General features: G+C 64.4%; 1 protein-coding gene across 1 annotated transcript; it reads left to right on the top strand.

Moving 5' to 3' along the window:
* Positions 1–2,220: 2,220 nt before the first annotated feature.
* On the top strand, positions 2,221–20,234 carry KCNG4 (potassium voltage-gated channel modifier subfamily G member 4). Its single transcript, XM_002723774.6, has 3 exons — positions 2,221–3,841; positions 5,454–6,228; positions 14,841–20,234. The coding sequence occupies exons 2-3, from the start codon at positions 5,491–5,493 to the stop codon at positions 15,618–15,620; spliced, it is 1,518 nt and encodes a 505-aa protein (XP_002723820.3). The 5' UTR covers positions 2,221–3,841; positions 5,454–5,490; the 3' UTR covers positions 15,621–20,234.
* The last annotated feature ends 3,392 nt before the right edge of the window (positions 20,235–23,626 follow it).

Here is a 23,626-nt window from a genome sequence, read left to right as displayed (position 1 = left end):
TGCCCCGCCCCTAGGGCCAGGTGCCGCCAATGACCGCCCAGGACCTGGCTCCTCTGGCACTGGCCGCAGGGGACGTGCTATCGGGAGACTCTGAGCTCCTGTGATAATCAACAGAGGTGATGCGATGGAGCAAACAGTAACGGCTAACACTGCTGAGTACCTGCTGTGCGCACCACCTACAGTGCGCACCACCTACTGTGCGCACTGAAATGACGCCTTAGCTCATTTGCTCCCCAGCGTCTCTGACACCCCGAGAGCGGGGGCGGGGGTGGGGTGGGGCTTGCCTGGGTCACACAGCCCACAAGCAGCCATGCATGGAGGGGCAGACTGACACTCAGATGGCTGATCTCGCCCCCTGGTGGAGGGACCCCGACTTCCCGAAGCAGGCATGAGAGGCCGGCTGCAGAGACGTGGCCGGACCCCTGCCCCTCCCCAAGTCTGGGCTTGCGGACAAGGCCTGGAGGCCAGAGGCCAGATGGGTCTAATGGGGCCAGGGCTCCAGGGCAGAACCCACGCCCTGCCGCCTGCCCACAATGCCCAGATAGAGACCCCAGCACAGGCCCAGTGAGCCTCTCCCGCCAGGGCCTCCCGTCTCTGCCTGGGTGTCCAGGCCGCTCTTCCTCCTGCAGGTCAGGGCGCCCTCCACAGCCCTGATTGTCTTGGCCATGGACAGTGGTCCGGGACGGGCTCCACCCCACAGGGCGCCTGCACTTCCTTCTCCACCCTGAGGGAGGAGCCATGTCCTCTCCTCTGTGGGGCACTGCCACAGGAAGGGGAGGGGGCCCGAGCCAGGGCGGGCAGCGGCCCCGGACGCTGGGACAGACAAGGAAGCTGTCTGCCCTGAGCATCCCCCAAGGCCTGCTCCGCCTGCGGCCTCAGGACTGAGAGGTGACGTGCTCGCGTCATTTTAAGGCCCTGCATCTGTGTGGCTGTGGCAGCCACCGAGACTCACGTGTGGTCACTGTGCCCCACTCCATCTATCAGCAGAGAGCGAGGAGGGCCGCGGCCACGTGTGGCCACGGAGGCCAGCATCCTTCCCTGGGTAGCCGAGGTCCAGGGCACACACAGGGGAGGGACACTGGGCTACAAGGTCACGGGGGAGGCCACCCTGACTGTACCAAGCCCTGTGGGACCCAGTGAGTGCCCGGGGGCATGGACCGAGGGCCAGAGGTCCCACAGCCTGGGCAAACTGACAGCTGTGATGAAAGGCGGGGAGCTGGGGAACGGGCACTGGACGCCGAGCCAGTGGAGCCGTGGATGGGCCTCTCCTTCCCTGCTCCCAGCTCCCGTGGGGATGCCAAGAGGGTCTTGCACCAGATCGGGTGGGCCTTTCTCTTAAGAACGTTTGCTAAGTGCAGGCACCCATGTCCACTGAGCCTAATACAAAAAGCACGGTGGCTGCAGGCACGTGCGTGGGGCTGGCTTCACGCCGCTCTGATTTTGAGGCCTCATAAACGTGAACCTGTCCACTCTTCACAGACATCACCAGTGGGTGCAGCCGACGCACAGAGAGGTTAAGAAATGTGCAGGGGCCGGCTCTGTGGCGTAGCGGGTAAAGCCCTGACCTGCAGTGCCGGAATCCCATATGGATGCCGGTCTGAGTCCCAGCTGCTCCACTTCCGATCCAGCTCTCTGCTCTGGCCTGGAAAAGCAGCAGAAGATGGCCCAAGTCTCTGGCCCCTGCACCCATGTGGGAGGCCCAGAAAAAGCTCCTGGCTCCTGGCTTCAGATCAGCCCAGCTCTGGCCATTGTGGTCATCTGGGGAGTGAACCAGCGGACAGAAGACCTCTCTCTCTGCTTCTGCCTCTCTGTAACTCTGCCACTCAAATAAATAAAATAAATATTCAAAAAAGAAAGAAAAGAAACGTGTTCGGGGCCACACAGCAGGTAAATTCTTCAGTGGGACCCGGGTCCCCTGGTCCAGGGACAACTGAGAGGCCAGGTGACGCGGGCACAGCAGAAACTGGGAAGGAACTCTGGAGTCCGTGTCCCCGGGGCCTGTAGGAGCAGCCGTGGTCCGTGTCCCCGGGGCCTGTAGGAGCAGCCATGGTCCATGTCCCCGGGGCCTGTAAGAGCGGCCGTGGTCCGTGTCCCCGGGGCCTGTAGGAGCAGCCGTGGTCCGTGTCCCCGGGGCCTGTAAGAGCAGCTGTGGTCCATGTCCCCGGGGCCTGCAGGAGCAGCCGTGGTCCATGTCCCCGGAGCCTGTAGGAGCGGCCGTGGTCCGTGTCCCCGGGGCCTGTAGGAGCAGCCGTGGTCCGTGTCCCCGGGGCCTGTAAGAGCAGCCGTGGTCTGTGTCCCCGGGGCCTGTAGGAGCAGCCATGGTCCGTGTCCCCGGGGCCTATAGGAGCAGCCGTGGTCCATGTCCCCGGGGCCTGTAAGAGCAGCCATGGTCCGTGTCCCCGGGGCCTGTAACAGCGGCTGTGGTCCATGTCCCCAGCAGATACCGGGGGTGTCTTGGCGTGGGCTGAGGGTGGGGACAGGGCCACAGGGGCCACAGCATCTCTGCGGGTTACACTCACGGTGCCCACAGAAAAGAGACCTGGGGGCAGCCACCGAGACAGAGGCGGCGGAGGCAGGCTCGGGGTCTCCTCCTCACACAGGGCCCTCCTGAGACACCCTGCATCCAGTCTCTGCTTTACCCGGGGCCAGGGAGCACCCCCTGGGGGGCAGCAGTCCCTGCGCCCTGGCAGGTGGCCAGGGACGCCCCAGCCCTGGGGCCCTCACTCCTGCATCTCTGCACCGGAACTTGGCTTTGCCGAGCGAGGTGACCTTGACCCAGCCCTCTGGGGCCGCAAGTTATGAAGACGTCTTCAGAACCCCAACAGCCCGTGTTCGGTGAGCGCGCCCGTCGGAGGCAGCTTGGTGCTCTGACTGGCCTCGTTTGACCGGCGAGAAAACGGAGGCCCAGAGAGGTCAAGTGACTCAGCAGGGACACCCAGCAGAGGCGGTGCGCAGCCGGAGCGCGTGGCCAAGCCGTCCTCTGTGTGACATGCAGTCGCCGCCCCCCCTCCCCTGGAAGGAGCTCACTCCCATGCTTCTGGTTTGACCCTCGCCGGACCCCGTCTCGTTCATGGCCGAGAAGGCTGAGGCTTGGAGGCCCTAGGCTCACCTGCCAAGGTGACCCAGCTGTGTGCCTCCCAGCTCACCCTCTCGCCACTCCTGCTGTGGAACCAGGCTCCTCAGTTCCCACCCAGGGCTCGGGGGGCTGCCAGAGCCGGACTCCGCACAGTTGCTCCTGCAGCCCCAAACGGAGCGCCTCCCGGCCAGCAGCACAGTCCGAGCGCCTGGGACAGGTGTCGGCGCGTCCCCGTCCCCAGCCGCCCTCTGCCCTCCCGCGGATGCCGTTCCCTGGCGGGGAGGGAGGACAGCGCTCCGTGCCTTCCAGGCGCTTGGCAGAGCGGCAGCGGCTGCTGCTCCCGCCTGCGCCTGGCTGATGGAGAGATTACTTCTAAGCCCTTCCCATTCCTCCCTCCCAGCCCCCGCCTTGCCGGACCATGCTGGCTGTCCCCGTGGGACGTGGAGCGCGGCGTCCGCCACTGAAGCCGGGCAGCTGGCCGGGCTCCCTCCAGCCAGCACCCCCAGACCCTCCCCACCCCCTGGCCCTCTCCCCCAGCAGCTGCTGGGGAGAGCGATGCAGAATGAGTGAACTTCTGGCTCCTGGAGGAACCCAGGGGAGACAGACGGGAAACTAACTCAGCCGGAAGCTGCTATTCGGGTTCATTTGTTTTTCCTCATTCTCCTTCGTCTCTGCCACAAACCGGTCTCATCCCTGGACACCGAGTCATGGGTGCCCTTTGCCTGGCAGAGAACCGGCTGGAGACGGTCTCCCAGAGATAAGAGGGTAAGTTCAAGTTCAAGTTCAAGGGGAGAAGTTGTCTGCTGCAGGGCCGGCGTTTGCAGGAAGGGTCAGTGCTGGGGAGCGTCCCGGCCAAGGTGCCATCCAGAGGGAGCCGCTTTCCCGAGCTCTGGAAGAGGCTGGCTGTGCCGGCTGGGGGCTGGGGAGCAGCAGAGGGCAGAACTGGGTTTGGGGATTCTGGGAAGAGTCCCAGGCTGGGTGACAGGGTCCTGCGTTGGGCTCGGATACGCTGTGTGACCTTGGGTCCTGAAACTGGGGAGGGGCTCCTGCGTGCCGGCGGCTCACCTCCCTCGGGCCAGGCTCTGTGGGCAGAGCCATGCACGCCAGGCGGCAGAACGCGGGGCGGTGAGGTGGCCGTGCCCCTCGCTCCTCGGCGTCCTCCGGACTCTGGCCGGCTCCGAGGCTGCCGGGAACTTGGATTCCCAGGCAGCTGCCCAGCTGGTCTCCCGGCTGGAGCGCGTGTCCAGGTACAAAGCTGTGGACGCCCGGGACAAAGCTCTGGCCGAGAGGCTCGGCCAAAGAACGGCTGCAGGGAACTGAGGAGGAGACAAAGTGTGGAGATGACTTTTTTAAACACACGGAGGGGCTGGTTCCAAAACGCGTATCCTAAGTCAGGTGCCCCAAAGAGGTGTGCAGGGGAGACAGCAATGAAGCCCTCGGCATTGTGCAGGTAACCAGACCGAGGCCCAGAGAGGCAGCGTCAGTGGCTCAAGGTCACACAGCAAGGGGGGCTGAGGCAGGAGGACAGTGAGCATGGAGCAGTCCTGTCATCCTCTCGGCGAAGTCCTCCTAGTGGGGAAACGAACCCCAGGGACGAGGCAGGGGTGGGAGCAGCCCCAGGAGCCGGGGGCTGTGCTGCGCTCAGCCCAGCCACACCCCTGCGCCCTGGAAGCAAGCTTTTCTACACGCCAGGTGTTGGCAAAAGGACCAGCGGGGCGCTTTAAGTTCTCCGTGCCTCGGCTTCCTGGTTTGCCAAGCGGAGCTGCTGATGTGCGCCCCATGGGATGAGTTGCTGTGGGCCAGCCTGGCACAGCCAAGCGCCTAGGAGTGCCCTGGACCCACACTTCGCACATACTCCTCACAGGCACACACACTGCCCCGGGCATAAGGCAGAGCCAAGGGTGCAGAGCCCCCATGAGCCACCTCGTTGGGCAGGTCCTAAAGGGCTGGCACCTCCCGGTGCACTTGAGAGCCCATTTTTACCAAGCGACCCCTTGCAAGGCTGGCCCGGGTCTTGTGGTCTGAATGGATGAGGGTGAAGTGGGGCGGTCACGCACCCAGGAACCCACAGCCTGGACGTGGCACAGCTCAGGGTCATGAGACTTGAGTCCCGGCCCGCATGCTGCCCGTCGCCGGGAGCCTCTTCCAAGAAAGCAGGACAGGCGGCACCGGGGAAGGGTTTCAGTTGCCAATCTGTGCCAGGCAGGTGGTAGGTGCCCCGTCCGAGTGTGTGTGTCAGATGCGAGGTGAAGGCGTGGGTGCTACAGAGGCTGTGGCGGGGAAGCAGGTGCCAGGCTGTGACCGTGACGTCCAGGAGCCCGCCCTGAGGCTGACCCCGCCTCCGTTCTCTTGTTCTCTCTCCCCTGCTGTCTGCCAGGTGAGCCTGCTGCTCCCCAGCCACGTGCTCGTCCACGATGCCCCTGCTGACCGGCCACAGGGGCCTGCACCCAGGCCACCATCAGGAGGACCCCCGCAGCCCGCTGCTGCCCCGGCCCACGGAGACGCCCGCCCTCAAGGGCCTTTACTACCGCAGGGTCCGCAAGGTGGGGGCCTGGGACCGCTCCCCGGCGCTGGACCTCAAGAGGGAGATGTTGGTGAACGTTGGGGGCAGGCGGTACGTGCTGCCCTGGAGCACGCTGGACGAGTTCCCGCGGAGCCGCCTGAGCAGGCTCAAGCTGTGCCGCAGCCACGCCGAGATCAGGCAGCTCTGTGACGACTACGACGAGGACAACCAGGAGTTCTTCTTCGACCGCAGCCCCAGCGCCTTCGCGGTGATCGTGAGCTTCCTGGCGGCCGGCAAGCTGGTGCTGCTGCGGGAGACGTGCGCGCTGTCCTTCCGCGAGGAGCTGAGCTACTGGGGCATCGAGGAGGCCGGCCTGGAGCCCTGCTGCCTGCGCCGGCTGCTCCGGAGACTGGAGGAGCGGGCGGAGCAGCGGCGGGAGGAGGCGCTGCAGCGGGCCGAGGCCGGCCGCCCAGCCGTGCTCGCCTCCCGCTGGGGCCGCTGCATGAACCGGCTGCGGGAGATGGTGGAGAACCCGCAGTCCGGCCTGCCGGGCAAGGTCTTTGCGTGTCTGTCGGTCCTCTTCGTGGCCACCACGGCCGTCAGCCTGTGCGTGAGCACCATGCCCGACCTCCGGGCCGAGGAGGACAAGGTGAGTGGCCGGGGCCCTGGACACGGCTTCCTTTCTCGTAGGAAGACCCCTCCCCCACCCCACCCCCCACAGGTCTCTTGGCTCCTGCTCTATGCCTCAGTCTCCTCCCCCACACCGGGTAGCCCCGCCCCGAAGGACCCCACACTGGACACACTCGACATGCGTTCACTGAGCACCTACTTTGTGCCAAAATCCCTGCTCCCCCCCCACACCCCAAGATTTGTTTATTTATTTGAAAGGCAGAGTGACAGAGAAAGAGGGCGGGCATCCTCCATCCTCGGGTTCACTCCCCAAACAACTACCAGGTTGGGACAAGGTGAAGGCCAGGAGCCAGAACTCCCACCAGGGCTCCCAAGAGGGTGCAGGGGCCCAGGCGCTCGGGCCGTCTTCTGCTGCCTTCCCAGGTGCATGCGCAGGGAGCTGGGGTGGAAGCGGAGCAGCTGGACTCGGGCCGGCACTCCCGTGTCCCACGCAGCAGCTTACCCCGCTGCACCACGACTCCTGCCTTGCGTCTCCATGCCGCGGTGTTCCAGCCATGGAAATGGGCACAGCACAGAGGTGCGGTTCCTCGGGGTCACGCAGTAAAGACAGCAGTCACGGCTGAGGCGCTCGGCCCCCAGTTCCCCCCACTGTCCCCGCCGAGCTGTCGCCCATCGGTCCCCCTGGCCGGGAACTCGGGGGTGAGTTAACTCCTTAGCGACCCTGCCTAAGACATGAGCAAATGGTTTTGCTTGCACTCTCCTGCGTCCTTTTTTTGGGGTGCAGTGGGAGACCCCCCCTCCTCCAGGATGGTTTGAGCAGTTGATAAGAACCTAGCACGGTTGGGGGATTACTGAAGACTCTCAAATAGAGGACCGGATTTCAGCGACTACTCCTCTCCTGCTCTATACTCCCCCATGGCTCCCATTGTCCTTGCTGTGGGAGCCGCCGTGGGCCTAGGCAAAGAGAGCCAACGAACAAGACGCAGATGGCTCGGAACCCCTCCCACCTGGGGTCCCTGGCCTTGGCGAGGTTCCGCAGGACACTGCCGTGAGGTCCAAGAGGCTCCGGGCAGTGAGGACCTGGGTGCAGAAGCAGCCGGCACGGACGTCGCTGGCCCTCCGTGAATCACTGCGGAGTCCAGTGTGTGCGCCCGGGCCGAGCGGCGCTGGGACAGGAAGCAGACGCGCTGCTGCGGGCAGAGGGAGCGCATTTTCTAGAAACCGGCTGGAAGTGCCAAGGAGACTGTGCGAGGCTGGCGTGCGCGGGCCCGGCTGCCGAGACAGGCGGGCGTTTCCACCTCCCCCAGGGGGCAGGGCTGAGAACAGGCCAAAGGATCTGGCCCCGAGTCGCCGCTTCTGTTCTGCTGTGAGGACAAGAAACGCTTTGGGCGACTGCTCCCAAAACCAGAGAAAGTCCTGTCCAACCTGCAGACGCGCGTCCTGAAACAAAGCGATGGGCGTGTTTGAAGCCGCCTGGCTCGTCTCCCCGTGGAAGGGACGTCTCCCCGTGGAAGGGACGTGGCTCCCGCCGTGGGCGTGGTTTCATTTCCTTAGCACAGAAGTGTGCAACTTCAGAGCCTGCTTGTTCAGAAGTGTGGACACGGGGACTCTGCGGGCCGAGAGGAGGACACCCCCCGACTCAAGGGGTGCCCTGGGCTCAGGGTGGACCCCGGGGTTCGCCCGAGCCTGTCGCCTCTTCGGGATTCCCATGGCGGGGTCCAGGTCTGGACTGTGGCCAGAGCCGAGGTCTTTGCAAAGCCTGACGCTCCCAGGGTCGCAGAGGCTGGGCAATCGGGGCAGCCCAGTCAGAGCGGAGGCGTCAGGCAGCTCATCGCCTCCGGGAGGGCCCGGTGCCCAGGGCCAGCCGCAGTGCCTCTGTGCTCCCTCGCGCTCGCCGCCCCGCCCGCCCGGGGACAGTCTGCCCAGGCAGCAGGCAGCCTCTGCTTTCCTGTTTAGAGCTCAATGCGGAGGCCAGGAGCCTGTGTCTCTCATTTGCATAACAAGCCGCTGCTCTCTGCCTCCCTTCAGTGAGCCGGCTGCTAACGCCAGCCAGCTATGGCTGGCGCCCGGGATGACCTACCGGGGCCAGCAGGGGACGCGCCCGTCAGGAACGGAAGAGGGGTCGTGCTGGGGGGGAGGGGGGCAGGGCAAGCAAGAGTGCACCCGGAGAACACAGCTGGTGAACTTGGCATTTAGGGCACGAGGTCTGAACCTGAGGAGGGAGGGCCCAGGTGTCCCTGGGGGACTGAGAGCCCTGGCGGGGCGGGCACGTTCATCCTCAGAACAGCACTGGGGAGTGGACGCTGCCGTCACCCCCAGCCCACAGGCCGGGAAGCTGAGCCATGTGGTTTATAGATGTTTGTTTATTTACTTGAAAGGTAGAGAGACAGACACATTCCACCTGCTGGTTCAGGCCCCCAGTGCCCGAAACAGCCGGCTGAAGCCAGGAGCAAGGAACTCCACCTGGGTCTCCGACGTGGGTGGCAGGGGTCCAAGCACTGGAGCCGTCGGCTGCTGCCTCCCAGGCAGCTGGAACCGAGAGCAGAGCTGGGACTCGAACCCTGCACTCTGGGGTGGGAAGTGGACATCCCAATCAGCGTCTTGACCACGGCACCAAACGCCCGCCCCGTGTCACCACAGCTCCTAAGTGGCACAGCCAGGCTGTCAGACCCGGCCGGCAATGGCCTACACCGCCGCTCCCCGCGGATTCACGCCGCCTCCTGGCCGTGGTGCGCCGTGCTGCTGAGGCAGCCAGACTTCGCAGACTGTTCTTGGTCCCGCCCGTGCCACCCCAGGGAGCGGGGGGAGCCTGTCGCCCTGTTTCTGCATCTGTGAAATGGGGATGGGCCCAGCACTTTCCCCGAGCAAGGGGTCGTGCTGAGGACTCAGAGTGGCACCTGCTGCTCTCGGCGACACCTGCCTGGCGCTGAGGTGACTCCGGACGAGCGCCTCGCCTTCCGGGACCCTGCGTTCTGCTCCACCGTGAACACCAAGGTGGAATTCACATCACGTGAAATTAACCACCTTGGGGCTGCCGCCTGCAGTGCCGGCATCCCATACGGATGCTGGTTCAAGTCCCAGCTGCTCCACATGCTACCCAGCTGTCTGCTAATGCACTTGGGAAAGCAGCAGAAGATGGCCCAAGTCCTTGGACACCTGCAGCCCACGTGGGAGCCCGGAAGGAGCGCCTGGCTCCTGACTTTGCTCTGGCCCAGCCCTGGCTGTTGCAGCCATCTGGGGAGTGAACCTATGGAAGGTCTCGCTCTGTCTCTCCTCTCTCTCTCTCTGCCTTTCAAATAAATAAATAGATCTTGGAGGGGAGTACCGCCTCACAGCGAGCAAGGGAGCAGCTCTGCCGCCGCTGCCTCCACCTGGCTCCCACGTGGCTCTCACCCCTCCCAGGTAAAGCCCGGCCCTGTTAAACCGCTGCACCTGTTCTCCCCCCAGGCCCTGGCCACCCCTGCTGCTCCCCGTCTGTGGGTTTATCTGCTCTCCACACTCCAGGAGAGGCGACTCACAGGTTTGGGGTCTCTGGTCCCTGTGCGGCGTCTGTCACTCAGCCTTGTTTGCGAGGTCGCCACGCTGTGAGGTGTGCAGGGGCTCCGCTCCTTTCCATGGCCGAGTGTTAGTCTTCTGTCTGCAGGTACCTCAGTCTGCCCCCCCTGCTGGTCCGACCATCGGGGCTGGCCCCTCTCCCACGGCTGATGGCACAACGGCCCAGGGCACTCCAGGGGATGAGGGGTCCTGTTGCGGGGCTGCTGCGCAGGACGCGGACCCAGCCCCTGCCCCACTGCAGGCACCTGAGGGCCTGGGACTCCCGGTCCTCCTGCCCTGGGCACCTGCAGCCTCCCCACGTGCAGAAGAAAGGGAGACCCCCTCGAGAGGCGAGCCCACGCCCCGGTGCCCTGAGTGGGTTAAACCGCAGCTGGTGGGTTGGGAAGAGGGGGCAGCCGGTAGGAGAGAGAGGAGGGGAGGAGTGAGGGCCTGGGCGGGGCATGGAGGAAGACAGAGGCCCTGCAGCAAGGGAGGACCAGGTCACTGGGAGGCCTGGCCCTGGGGAAGGGAGAAGCCGGGGACAGCAGTGAGTCAGCACCTCGCCTGGCCTGGCGGGGAGAGCCAGGGCCAGCCAGGGAGAGCCAGGGCCAGCCACGCAATGGCGACTTCACCATAGGAGGAGGGAGCTGCTGAGTGGGCCCTGGGACCCGCAGCGCTGAACCAGAGACTGATGGCAGAGGTGGGAAGTGGCTGGTGCTGGCAGAGGTTGCTGGGAGAGACGGGGGCTCCAAGGTCAGGGAGCTGGACCCAGGGCCTCGGCAGTGCCCTCCGGAAGCCCCACCCACCGAGTGCCCTGGCAACGCCCCCGCACAGCAGCTCTGCTGGGTGCCGAGGAAAGGGGTCCAGGCAAGGCGGCAGGATCCCCACTCATCGCGTCATCCAGGCCTGCCTCACTGTCTCAGACACGGAGCCCGCGTTCCTAGTCACGGATCAAATTCACAGCCTGGTGTTTGGCGTAGTGGCTCAGATGCTGGGTAAGACCCGCATCCATGTCGGACTGCCTGGGCTCCGTATCTGGCTACAGCTCCGGACTCCAGCTGCCGCAGACCTGGGGAACAGCACCCACGGCTCTAGTCATTGAGATCCTGCCACCCACGTGGGAGACCCGGATTGCATTCCCAGCACCCGCCATGGAGAGCATTCGTTTACCAAGGGTTGGGAGCTTTCTCTCTGTCACTCTGCCTGCCAAAGAAAGAAAGAAGGGACGGGTGCTGTGGCATAGTGGGTAAAGCTGCCGCCTGCAGTGCCGGCATCCCATATGGTCGCCGGTTCTAGTCTAGCTGCCCCACTTCCGATCCAGCTCTCTGCTGTGGCCTGGGAAAGTAGTAGAAGATGGCCCAAGTCCTTGGGCCCCTGCACCCACGTGGGAGACCCGGAAGAAGCTCCAGGCTCCTGGCTTCAGATCAGCCCAGCTCCGGCCATTGCAGCCATTTGGGGAGTGAACCAGTGATGGAAGATCTCTGTGTCTCTCTCTGCCTCTATAACTCTGCTTTTCAAATAAATAATCTTAAAGAGAGAGAGAGAGAGAGAATTCAGATACCATGATACTCACCCTGCTGAAATGCTTAGGTCAGTGGTTTTCAGCGTGTGTGTGTGTGTGTGTGTGTGGAGTTGTGCAGCCAACGCCGCTATCTTACTCTGTTGCACGTCATCAGTCCTACAGGAAACCCTGTATCCACCGGGAGTCCCTTCCTGCCGCCTCGCTGGTGCCTGGCGACCACTGATCTACCCTCTGTCTCTGCAGGCTTGCCTGAGTTTCACAGAAACTGACTTACACGAGATAAGACATTTTGTGTCTGGTTTCCATCCTCAGCACTCTGTTTTCATTGTTTTTTTTTTTTTAAGATCTATTTATTTATTTGAGAGGCAGAGTTACAGAGAGAGGGAGAGACAGAGGTCTTCCATCCACTGGTTCACTCGCCACATGGCTGCAACAGCCAAAGCTGAGCTGATCTGAAGTCCAGAACCTGCGGCGTCTCCTGGATCTCCCATGTGGGTGCAGGGCCCAAGCACCTGGGCCATCTCTGCTGCTTTCCCAGATGCATTAACAGGGAGCGGGCTCAGAAATGGAGCAGCCGGGACTCGAACCTGCACCCATAAGGGAAGCTGGCGTCACAGGCAGCGGCTTCACCCCTGCACCACAGCAGCAGCCCGTGTGTGTAACCTTTCGAGGGAAGGTCAGACTGGTTCCCACGGCGCCGTCTGAGGCTCATTTCTCCACACCCTCTCCAACAGTGGCCATTGTCTGTGCGTGTCAGAGGCACCTCCTTGTGGTTTTATTTTTTAACATTTAATTATGCAGAGTGTCAGACGTTTACAAAGTGAACAGCACCACTGGAGCCCCAGGTCCCCACGCCATCTGCAGCAAGGCTGCCTTGTGCTGCGCTTGCTCCGCCTCCTCTGATGCCCCTCCCCCTTCCCCTCCCATCGCTTCCCATTCACTGATGCTCTCGGCTTAGGGTCAGGCAGGTCAAGTTCACAGGCACTGAACTGCTCGCCGCTTAGCTGTGTGCACCGGAACAAGCCGTGCCCGGGGAGTGTGGAGCATTGCCCCAGGAATCCCTGCCCACCCCAGGCAGCAGCCGTGTGCCCCGCGGACGGCCTTGCCCGCTCCTGCTTCCCAGCAGGGACACCAGGCTTGGCTGCTTCGCTCCCATCCTGTCTGTGAGGCTCCTGGCACTGGCTCCCGCCCTCTGCCATTGTGTGAAGGAACTGGAGTACGGCCCACTCCCAGCAGGGGCAAGGCCTGGGATTAGAGCAGCCAGACGTCCCCGTCTGCCAGTGCTGGGGTTGGGGAGCGGTCGCAGAGCCTGGGACTTCCTGTGCCCAAACCCAGCATGGTGTGGGCACACCAGGAGGAGCTGCTCACGCTCCTGCAAAGCGCAGACAACACAGCTCCGCCTCTCCTCTCCTTCGTCTTCAAATACTGGCTGAGCTGGGAACTGCTCGCTGTGACTGCTGGTGCAGCCGCAGTGCAGGCAGGTGGCTGCAGCCGCGTGGGAGGGAGGAGGGACACACGTGGCCTGAATGTCCAAACGGCCCCAGAGGCACAGGAGACGCAGAGCCCCGGGGCCCCGCAGGAGTCCGCTCTGAGCCCTTGCCTCGTGACTGGAAAAGTTGTGCCCAGGCTGCGTGCACACCCTCAGCTTAGAGACTTGTAGAGCGTGAGTGAAGAAGAGGGAGAGGCCCAACAGAACAGTTTCCCCAGCATGCAGAAGAGCTGGGAGTTGAACCCTAGGCTGCAAACCCTGCGGGGTCCACCCCCCAGCCCCACTGCGCCCCCTCCCCCAACCCCGGTAGACCAGATGGCTGGCAGAGGCAGCTGCCCAGTGCTGGGACAGGCTTGCTCATTTCCATTTCCCCAGGGACCAAACACAAAGAACATCACAAATCAAGATTCCTGTGGACTCCGGCACTGGAAATAATAATAATTTCTTTTCTTTTCCACTTCAGAGCATTTTCATCCAAAGCAGACTGTAGTTGTCCACTTGTTGCTTTTCACGCAGGCCGCTGGCCTCTGTCACAGATGCGTGTGTGTGTGTGTCTGTGTCTATATACTATTGATGGCCAGCTTCTCAACCCTGGCTCCACGTTAGAAACAGCTATAGGACTTCCAGAAAATTCTCCCTCTTAGATTCAGACCTAGGTCAGGCATCCCCTCTGGGGGCCCAGCCTATGTCTGCAGTTTCCAAAGCCCCCGAGCGGTTTTCAGGTGCAGCCCAGGCTGGGAGCCATGCACCAGGCAGGTGCCTCTCACCTGTTCCTGTGCACACAAGTCGCCTGGGGAGCTTGGTGCACTGCAGACCGGGTCCGGTCCAGGACCACACCCTGAGTAGCAAGGGGCTGGCGAAACTGCTCCATTAGCAGCCCGAGCGACCTGCAGAATGGCCCTGCCCGGCCGGAGTCTGCCCAGGGAAGCGGCGCTGAGCCAGGCACTGTCATCACCAGCACAGGGACGTGCAAGTCTCAGGAGCCACTCCTGCCCCACCAGCTTCAAGCCCCCGAGAAAGGACATCATCCACCCCGGAGCTGTCCGACCAGAGCCTAGCACAAGCGGGCCCTCGACGTCTGTTGGCTACACCAGTGGGGCGACGGGTGCACGCGGTGGCTGAGACCTGGCTGGGCTGGGACTCTGCCACCTGCCACCCGTGGGAGTCAGGCAGGTTGTCCACTGCGCACAGCGACTGAGTCGCGGCTGCAAAGTTGCTGTGTGGCTCCAGCAATGGCACACAGCCGAGCCAGCTGGTGACAGGGGCGTCAAGTAGCTGGGCAATGGGTGGCTACTGTGGCAGAGGCCCCTAGACTGCCCAGCTTTTGTCCAGATGGGCGGTGAGTGCTCGCTCGGGTATACAGTGCCGGGCTGAGGAATCTGGGGGGTGAGGCAGCTGTCTGAGCCCCAGATTTACGCCCCCATCCTGCCTGGGTGTTGGTCTGGCCACCCACCCTGAGCCGGCTGCAAGTGCACCTGTGTTGTCTGGGCGCACAGGGAGTGGGAGCAGTGCGCAGGAGCTCACGGCTTTGTCACAGGTCAGGAGTTCATTCTCAACGCTTCTGATTCTAGGCTGGACGTGAGGATGTGGTCACTGGGCCACCCCAGCTGCAAGGGAAGCTGGGAGGGGCGGGCTCCATTCTGGTTGACCCTCCACCTGCCCAGCCACGGCTTCAGAACCACGCAAAAGGTGGTTTTGGTGGACAACTAAGTCTGCAGCACGGAGCTCAGTCCACAGAGTCCACCCCCTCCCCCCGCCGTGGGCGTGGGGCCGATCCACAGTCACCCACCCAGACTGGAAGCAGTGGGGGAAACGCTGTGCTGGACGGGGCACGGGCAGACACTTCCTTGTTATTCCTGGAAGAACGATGCACGAGGCGTTTACATTCCACTACGTGAACGAGGACTTCAGGTTTCCAGGAGGACAGGTGGGGGGAGGGAATAGAGCTGCCCGGGGAACGTAGGTTCCACGGGGGGACCTGGAGCTCCCCCGCCCCCGTGCCGAGGGGCGAGAGGACTCCCGGGTCCGCTGTGGGGCAGGCAGTGGCGCCCCGCTCCCAGTGCCCACCGTGTCCTCTTGTCGCCAGGGCGAGTGCTCTCCGAAGTGCTACTCCATCTTCGTCGTGGAGACTGTCTGCGTGGCCTGGTTCTCCCTGGAGTTCTGCCTGCGCTTCGTCCAGGCCCGGGACAAGTGCCAGTTCTTCCAGGGGCCCCTGAACATCATCGACATGCTGGCCATCTCCCCGTACTACGTGTCGCTCGCCGTGTCCGAGGAGCCCCCGGAGCACGGCGAGAGGCCCGGCGGCGGCGGCGGCGGCTCCTACCTGGAGAAGGTGGGGCTGGTGCTGCGTGTGCTGCGGGCGCTGCGCATCCTCTACGTGATGCGCCTGGCCCGCCACTCGCTGGGGCTGCAGACGCTCGGCCTCACCGTGCGCCGCTGCACGCGGGAGTTCGGGCTGCTGCTCCTCTTCCTGGGCGTGGCCGTCACCCTCTTTGCGCCCTTGGTCTACGTGGCGGAGAACGAGGCCGGCCGGGTCCTGGAGTTCACCAGCATCCCCGCCTCCTACTGGTGGGCCATCATCTCCATGACAACGGTGGGCTACGGGGACATGGTGCCGCGCAGCGTGCCGGGCCAGGTGGTGGCCCTGAGCAGCATCCTCAGCGGGATCCTCATCATGGCCTTCCCGGCCACGTCCATCTTCCACACCTTCTCCCACTCCTACCTGGAGCTCAAGAAGGAGCAGGAGCGGCTCCAGGCCCGCCTCCGCCGCCTGCAGAACTGCAGCGCGGCCAGCGAGCGCCCGCTGCTGGACGACGTCGACGACCAGGTCCCGGAGGGCCCGGCCTCGCCCGGTGCCTACGCCTGACGCAGACCCCGCGAGGTGGTTCTTGGCCGAAGCCAGCTCGAGATCCTGCCCCTACCCCCACCCCCGCAGGAAACCCCCTCAAAGGCCACAGGCGTTGGGTCTCTCGGTCCGATGATCCAGGCCGACCTCGCCCCGCCCCCTTGCTTCTCTCTCCCGCGCACCCTCGAATCAGTCGGCTCACGGCCCGGGGCGGGCTGTGCATCCGCTCTCCCGCCCCTGCAGAGTCCCTCCCGGCCCACGCGGGGACTGGCCGCCTTCCACGTGGACACCACGACCACAGACTCCGTCCTTCCCCCAAGATCGTCTTTCCTGTCCCGCATCAGCCTGCCAATGTGGAGTCCTTGGATCCGCTCTCCCTGCGACCCGCCCACGGCCGGCCCAGCGACCAGCTGCCTCCCCGCACCTCTCACAGCCCTAGCTGTAGATCCCGTGTTGCAAGGTGGCCGCGAGCTGCCGTCCCCTCCCTGTGACGCGCCTGGGACCCGGGTAGCAGCGCCACCAGCCGGCACAGCAGCCCCTCCTTGGCTGGCCAACTCTGGGTGGACCAATCACGTAGCCCTGCGCCCTGACAGGTGTCACGTCTCTCAGGGCGCTGCACTGTCCCCCAGCGAGCCACTCCTGAAGCTGGTTTTCCAGTACTGCGAGACACCCGGCTTGCCAAGCTCGGCGAAGGCACCAGGACCCGGCTCCGGTGCAGAAGCGAGGGTGGCCGCAGCGTCCGCCCGTCGCAGGCTCCACAGACCGGGGCCCCTGATGCCAGAAGATAAGCACTCGCAGCTGTGTGTACGTGCATCGATTCATCTGTCCGTTTGCTCACACAGTCAGCACTTTGTGTCCAGCGGAGGAGGCGGCAGGGTCGGACCCCTGGAGCTAACGCAGCACCTGCTGAGCCCAGAGAGCAAACAAGCAATGGACTCCAAGCCGCTGGCTCCCGAGGCACGGGTGGAGCTGAGGGTGGGGGGCGTCTGGGGAGGCAAAGCTGGAAAGACGGCTGGGATGCGGAAGGGGCGGGCCCTGAGTGCACTGTGGAGGATGGAGCTGAGGGGGCTGGGGCACAGGTGGACCCTGAGGGCAGGCGGAAGGGACGTGAGAGGACCAGCATGGCAGCCGTGGACTCAGGCCCCAGGGAGCACCTGCGCCAGCAGCAGCCGGCTCCTGGTCACCTGGGCCTGGACCTGGCTCCGTTCTTTCGCCTCCTCCAGGTGCCCTCCTGACCGATGTGGGCACCTGTCCCCATTCCTGTAGACCCCGAGACTCGGCAGGGCATCCCCCAGGCCGTCCCACCATGTACACCTTTGCATGATGGCACAGTAGTCCAGGGAAGCCCCTGCACCCGTTACAGCCCCGCCCTCCCTGGATGAGCCCCTCCGCTCTCGGCCGTGACCCGCAGAAGCTCAGAGCGGCTGGTGGAAACTGTGTCCCCGGCCCCTTGAACAAAACCTGTGAGTCCTTCGCTTCAAATTATTTTAAAACAGGGTTTAGTTAGTTATTTATTTGAAAGGCAAAGTCATAAAGGCAGCGTGAGAGACAGAGAGAGAGAGAGAGAGAGAGAGAGAGAGAGAGAGAGACGTTCCCTTGTGCAGGTTCACTGCCCAGGCGCCCACAACAGGCAGGCCAAAGCCAGGAGCCAGGCACTGAGTCAGGTCTCCCACATGGTGGCCAGGACCCAAGTACCTGAGCCTGCACCTGCTGCCCCCCAGGGGCACTAGCAGGAAGCTGCCCCGGAAGCGCCGAGTGGCTGCGGCTCAAACCAGGCACTCCCGCACGGGACGCAGGCATCGCACGTCGCGGCTCCATGCCACAGCACCCACTCGAAGACTCATCTTTTAAAGATGACTACTCGGGGCCGGCGCTGTGGCACAGTAGGTTAATCCCCGCCTGCAGCACCGCCATCCCATACGGGCGCCCATTGGAGTCCAGGCTGCTCCACTTCCGTTCCAGCTCTCTGCTATGGCCTGGGAAAGCAGTGGACAATGGTCCAAGTCCTTGGGCTCCTGCACCCACCTGGGAGACGTGGAAGAAGTTCCTGGCTCCTGACTTTGGATCAGCGCAGCTCCGGCCATTGGGGCCATTCGGGGGGTGAACCAGCGGATGGAAGACCTCTCCGTCTCTCCCTCTCACTGTCCGTAACTTTACCTCTCAAATACACAAATAACATCTGTAAAGATGACTACTCTTAGGCAAAGCACTAGAAACAATCAAAGCACGTCACTTATTCTCTTAGCAGGGCTCTGCTGGGGCCCAGGTTGCCCCTGGGCGACCCTGGGCCGACCCTTTCCCTCTCTGCCATCTGTAGGGATTGGGCGACATCCATAGCTTTCTGACGGGGGTCCACAAGACCCCCACAGGGGCTGTGAGTGCAGGAGCCCAGCCCAGCAGGTCGGCCGTGCAGCCTGCGGTGCAGCCTTGGCAACTGATGACACGGAGAAGAACATGGAAATTTCTAGAACCCTCTCCCTTACCGGGGCCAGTCCACAGCCCCCTGAGCCGCAACGGGCAGGGAATCCTAGGCGGCTCCTGGGGCCCACGTCGCCCCCTTGCGTCTGACCCGAGACCTCGCCTCCCGTGTGCACAGCTCCGCCCTCGGTGCTGTTGCCACAGATGGGAGCCGCGGCTCTGAGCAAAGTTCAAACCGAGACTGGGTGAACCCAGCACTGACGCGACAGTAGGTCTCAGTAGGTGCCCAGCTGGAATTCCCTGGAAGTCAGGCGTGGGAAACAGGGACTGGACACTCACCTGTGGGTCTCGTTAAATACTCTGGTTTGTCTCTTCTCCCAGGCACGCTGTGAGCCAGCGCTTTTCCTTCATGCTGATTGGATGGGGTGGGAGTGATGCGCATGTTGCTAGGCAGTTTCTCTATCCCCATTGGCTGAACGGAGGGGCTGCTGTCTCTGAGGCCAGGGGCCAGGACTGCAGCCAAAGTGGACAACTGGGCTGCGCTTCCCGCCAGGCTCAGGGCTCCCGGAGGTCACTGACATGTCGGCCTGTGTCTCCGGCCAGATGGAGCAGGACCAGGAACTGAGCTGGGGAGGGCTGAGCTGGTCCCTCGGTGGAATGAGGGTCACAGGTGGAGCCTCACCCCGGTCTGTCCCGGGAACACAAAGACTACTGCCGTGGCTTTTGTAAAGGACGTTACAGCGTGGCAGCTGGAAGTCTCCCGAGAAGACCGTGCGGGGTCTTGTGTGTAGCTGGGGAGCATCAGTGCCATCGGAGGGGATGCCCATGTGTCCGGGGAGTCCCACAGGTGCTCATGGGAGCCCTAATGTAAATCAGCGCCTCGGTGGAAGGCGGGGCGACCGGCTGAGAGAGGACGGGCCACCTGCCCAAGGCCACACGGTGAGCTCGGCTGCTTCGAGCCTTGTGTTCTGAGTGCCAGCAGGACACACCTTCCAGGGGCACCAAAAAATCTCAAGACAAGAAGATGACAACCCCTGGCCGTGCCGTCCCCAGTGGAGGCAGCTTGTCCCGGGGGGCCCAGGCACGTGGCGGAGTGGGGGACGTGAGATCCGGTTCCTTGGCGCTTCCTCTTCTCGTGTGTCCCACGGCGGGGCTGGACGAGCAGGTGCTGAGGTCCCTCCGGGTGAGTTCAGGAGGCAGAACTGCCAGGCAGCCACGACGTTCGCCAGGACACGGACGGGGCGTGACCCCTCTTCTGGCCAGAGAGCTGCTCCTCTGACAAAACTAGCCCAGCATCGCTGAGCGCCGTCCCTGCCCTCAGGTCCTGCCCCCCCCCCCCACGGGGGGCTCACCACCCCCAGCCTCCTCCATGTCACACCTGCCAGGCAGGGACGGGGACTGGGGCAGGCCGACCTGGGCTACCGACGTTCAGATGCAAACGCAGGCCAGCCACGTCCAGACACAGGGCGCCCGCGGGCCGGGCATGCTGGCCAGCCCAGTCCCTCCTGCATGCCAGCCAGTCCCCAAGGCCCAGAGCAGGGCCACCGCCTGGGTCCTGGCCCAGCCCTGGCCACCTCGGCATGGAAAAGGCTGCCAGGTCCAGCGTGCCCATTTCTCAGGTGTGGACGTGAAGGCCCGTGGAGAGGATGTACTTTGGCAAACCTGGATCTGAATCCCAGGCTCTGTGGTCAGCGCAGTGCCCTCCACTCTGGGCCCAGGGGTCCCTGCCCGGCGCCCGCCTGTACCCAGCCTTGGACATCTAACCCCGGAATCCGCTGTCCTGAGGAATGAGACAGAGGGTCACTGACCGGGCTGGTGGCTCCCTCAGCGACTCACAGCCAGGGGCTGTGAGGTGGCCCTCTACAAACGCAGGCCCAGCCCGGCCCAGCCCACCAGCTTTGGAAGGCACGGGGAGAGCGGGAGTCAGGCACTCAGCATCCGCGTGGCTCTCGTGACCCACCCCCGGGCTCTGTGGGACAGGCAACCCCGGGCGATTGCTGTCCAGTCTTGCTTCCTCCAGAGGCTCCACCGTACTTGGCCCATGACCATCCTGAGCGCCTGCCCCACCCCTTTCAGCTCGCCCCTTCCCAACTCTGCCCCCGGGGCCCGCCCTCTGCCCTCTGCCCTCCGCCCTCCGCCCTCCGCCCTCCGCCCCCCGCCCTCCGCCCTCCGCCCCAGCAGCACTGAAGCAAACATTAAACAATACCAAGAGCTGGTGCTGTGGCTTCTCTGGTGTCCTGGAGCTGACCCTGGGGACGTGGGGCAGGTGCAGAGGTGAGGGGCCGGGTCCTGGGGCGCTATCTCCCAAGTAGTTAGCACGAGGTCACGGGGGGGAGGGGCGGGGCCTGGACGGAGCGGGCGGGGTGGGAAGGCAGAGCTCAGGTGGGCCAAGAAAGCCCTGAAGAGGAGGAGCAGGCAGAGAGCCGGGCAGTGATGGAGGAGCTGCAGCCGGGGAGTTGCGGGATCTGGGCAGGCTCCCAGGAGGCACCGCCTGGGGCTCCCAGCCCCGGGGTCCCCAGGAGCGGGCCTGGGGCGAGGGTAGGAGCGCAGGTGTCTTACCTGATGGCCACTTGTCGACCTTGGCGCGTCGCGTCCCGCGAGGCGAGCGCAGGTCTCCGGGGGGGAGTTTCCGCAGGGGCTCGCTGGCTGGGCAGACGTCTCAGCCAAGAGCTTGAGGGTTGGCGGGTGCTGGCCAGCCGTGCTCCCGCGTCTGCCGGAACCTTCTGTGGCTCAGCCTTCAGCAGGGGCGCGCACTGTCCCCTCGCCGTCCCCACTTCAGAAAGCTCTGGCCATCTCTCACAGAGCCGCAGAGCAGCCGCAGGAGACCGGGGAAGGGCCGCCAACCACCGGCAACTGGAGCTGAAGCCCCCGGGGACCAGCGTAGGCAGGGGAAGGCCAGGGTTTAACTGCACTGCCAGACTCCCGCGTCAGCGTTCCAGGGGCTGCAGCCCTCGACACCTTCTAGAATATTCGCACAGTGACTTGTCTCCAAGAACAAGAAGCCATTCAGATTAGACTTCATTCAACACAGGGCTGAGCAAACAAAAGAGCTACTGGCTTTTGTAACAGAAAATCCGGATGGAGTTTGGGTGTGGCTTCATCCGGCCGTTCCACCAACGTCCCACACACCAGCTCAGAGCCACTGCCTCTTCCCTCTTCCTGCCTGGGTGCATCAGCTCACCCCTCTGGTCTCCTCACACACACAAAATGGCTGCACGAGCTCCAAAACTGACACCCTCATCCCACCAAGCCCGCTGAGAAAGCTTCTTTCTCCCAGAATCCCAAGCATGTGGGATCGGTGGCTCTGGCCCGCCTACTGACATGTCCTTGAACCAATCACTGCAGCTCAACTGAGCAGTCGCTACGAACTGAGCAGAAGGTAACCTTGACCTCAGCAGAGCCACAGATGTCAGAATGGGGAGCGTGAAGAAGTCTCCCAGAGGAAAATGAGGGCCCTCTTCCCGAAGACAGGGACACGGGCAGCAGTCTGGGCGCCATCACCGCGTCAGTCAGACGCTGGCCCGCGCGTCCCTTTATCCTCACCCAGCCTTCTGGGGGCTCCACTCTGCTCCCCATTTACGGGGGGGCAAGCTGGGCTGCAGGTCGCCCGGCTGTCCGCGAGGAGTCAGGACTCCAGCCCCAGTCCGTGCTCCCGTCTCCGCATCTCCCTGCCTTCCGGGAGCGCTGGCGGCAGGCGGGCCCCGTGGGAGTGCTCCCACTGCAAGGACGGTCCTCTTGATGCTCGTGCAGTGGCGCGGTGGGCTAAGCCTCTGCCTGCAATGCTGCCCTCCCGTCAGAGGGCTGGCGAGGGTCCTGGCTGCTCCGCGTCCCACCCAGCTCCCCGCTAACGCCCCTGGGAAGGCAGCGGAAGACGGCCCAATGCTCGGGCCCCCGCCCCACGTGGGAGACCGGATGGAGTTCAGGGCCCGGCACACAGGGACCCTGGCTCGACGTCTTGCCAGGCGCCCACAGCGAGCCAGCCACATATCAGCCCCAGGGACGAGGCCGTGAGCGAGCAGCAGGACCGACACGGCCCGGGCGTGCCTGGCTGCTGTAGAGACCTGGGTTGTGAGGAAACAAGCTCTCACGGGGCTGGCGTCGTGGTGCGATGGGCTAAGCCGCCACCTGCCACACCGGGACCCCGTATGAGCGCTGGCTCGAGTCCCAGCGGCTCCACTTCTGAGCCTGCTTCCTGCTAACGTGCCTGCTCCATCCAGTGCTCCTGAGGCACCTTGTGCCCAGGGTAGGCGGAGAGAAATGGATGACGTCGCCCTCTCTGGGGCTGCCGGGAGTGGGCCTGAGGACAGCCACTCCCGAGAGGCCAGGAGCCAGCTACAGGGCTGGGCCGTGTCTCCTACCTGCAGGCTGCACCCCGGGGACCAGCCGGGAGACTGAGGCCCACAAGGCAGCAGGGGCCGCTGGCTCCCAGGCCCTGCCCCGTCCGGGGCTCCCTGCTCGGGGACTGAAAGTGGCACTTGGGGTCAGCGCGGGACAGAGCCGAGACGCCCGGAGCCTGGGCTGCAGGAGGGGGGGCGGGCGAAGGGAAGCCCCTCGCTGTGCCAGCCCAGCTCACGTCACTGCCGGGGTGCACCGTGCCGCCGCTGGCAGAGCCTCGGCCGGAGGGGCCGAGCCAGGAGGCCGCGAACAGCGCTGCCCCGGGAGCAGCGTCGGCCATCGCCCTGCGATGATAAACGGGCTGAGCTGACAGAGCCCGGCACCCGCGGAGCCAGGAAACCGGCGTCTCGGGAGACCGGGCAGTCTCAGCAACGCGCATGGGGTCACGGGCAGTGCACGGGGAAGGGAGGACGCACAGGCCCCTGGGACAGGAGGGAAGCCCGGGCCCCAGCAGGCAGGCGGGCAGGAACAGACTGTCAGACCGTCCTGTGTCTCTGGGGTGGCCACAGCCACACACCCAGAGGCAGAGAGAAAGGCTGGAGAGAGGGCAGGGGGCTCGGGGCTTCCGCAGTGGGCCAGGACCTGGACGACGCTCTGCAGATCACGCGCGGGTCTGCGCCAAGAGCTGGGGGAGGGGCTCGTGAGACTACGGGGCGGGGGCATGGTGTGAGCCCCAGTCTTCCATCTGCAGGGAGCTGGCAGCGTGGGCGCAGCCCGAGCTGAGGGCCAAGGTGTCCAGGAGCTGAAGACGAGCGTCCCAGCTCCAGCCTCCTCTGTTCCATGCTGCACCTGCCCACGCCATGACGGCCATCTCACGGTGCCACAGACACCACACAGCACACCGCAGCATCGGGGCTCGGCAGGTCACATGGAAACCCAGCTCCACACGGTCCCTTGCAGCCCCCAAGGCCCATGGGGACGCAGGGGAGCTGGGGCGTGGGCTGGGGTCCTCCTGCTGCACAGCCCAGCGCCCAGTGTGCGAGCTGCCAGCTCTGTGGGGGCGTGCACTCCTGCAGGCCGCCCTGGAGGAAAGGGAGGCAGAAGCACAGAGCCTGCCGCCCAGCAGAGGGCACTGTCCCCTCCCACAGCTAACCGGCGGGACCAGAGAGGGCTACAGATGGCCACGCCCACCCTGTGCCCTCAGCACAGGGCTGCCCAGACCTCTGCCGCCTCTGGCCCCCAAGGTACCCGCAAATTGCCCGCTGCGGCCCCCA

This window comes from Oryctolagus cuniculus, chromosome 18 (genome assembly GCF_051225735.1).
Source record: "Oryctolagus cuniculus isolate XC-2025 breed Fujian yellow rabbit chromosome 18, ASM5122573v1, whole genome shotgun sequence".
NCBI lineage: Eukaryota > Metazoa > Chordata > Mammalia > Lagomorpha > Leporidae > Oryctolagus > Oryctolagus cuniculus.
Note: the sequence above shows the minus strand (reverse complement) of the source record. Positions and strands in the feature narration are given on the sequence as shown.

Bases quoted from the DNA above. Each gene is read 5' to 3' on its own strand.
- KCNG4 (XM_002723774.6), top strand. From the start codon at position 5,491: ATGCCCCTGCTGACCGGCCACAGGGGCCTGCACCCAGGCCACCATCAG. The intron at 6,229-14,840 runs GTGAGTGGCCGG...TCTTGTCGCCAG, and splicing joins TCCGGGCCGAGGAGGACAAG to GGCGAGTGCTCTCCGAAGTG.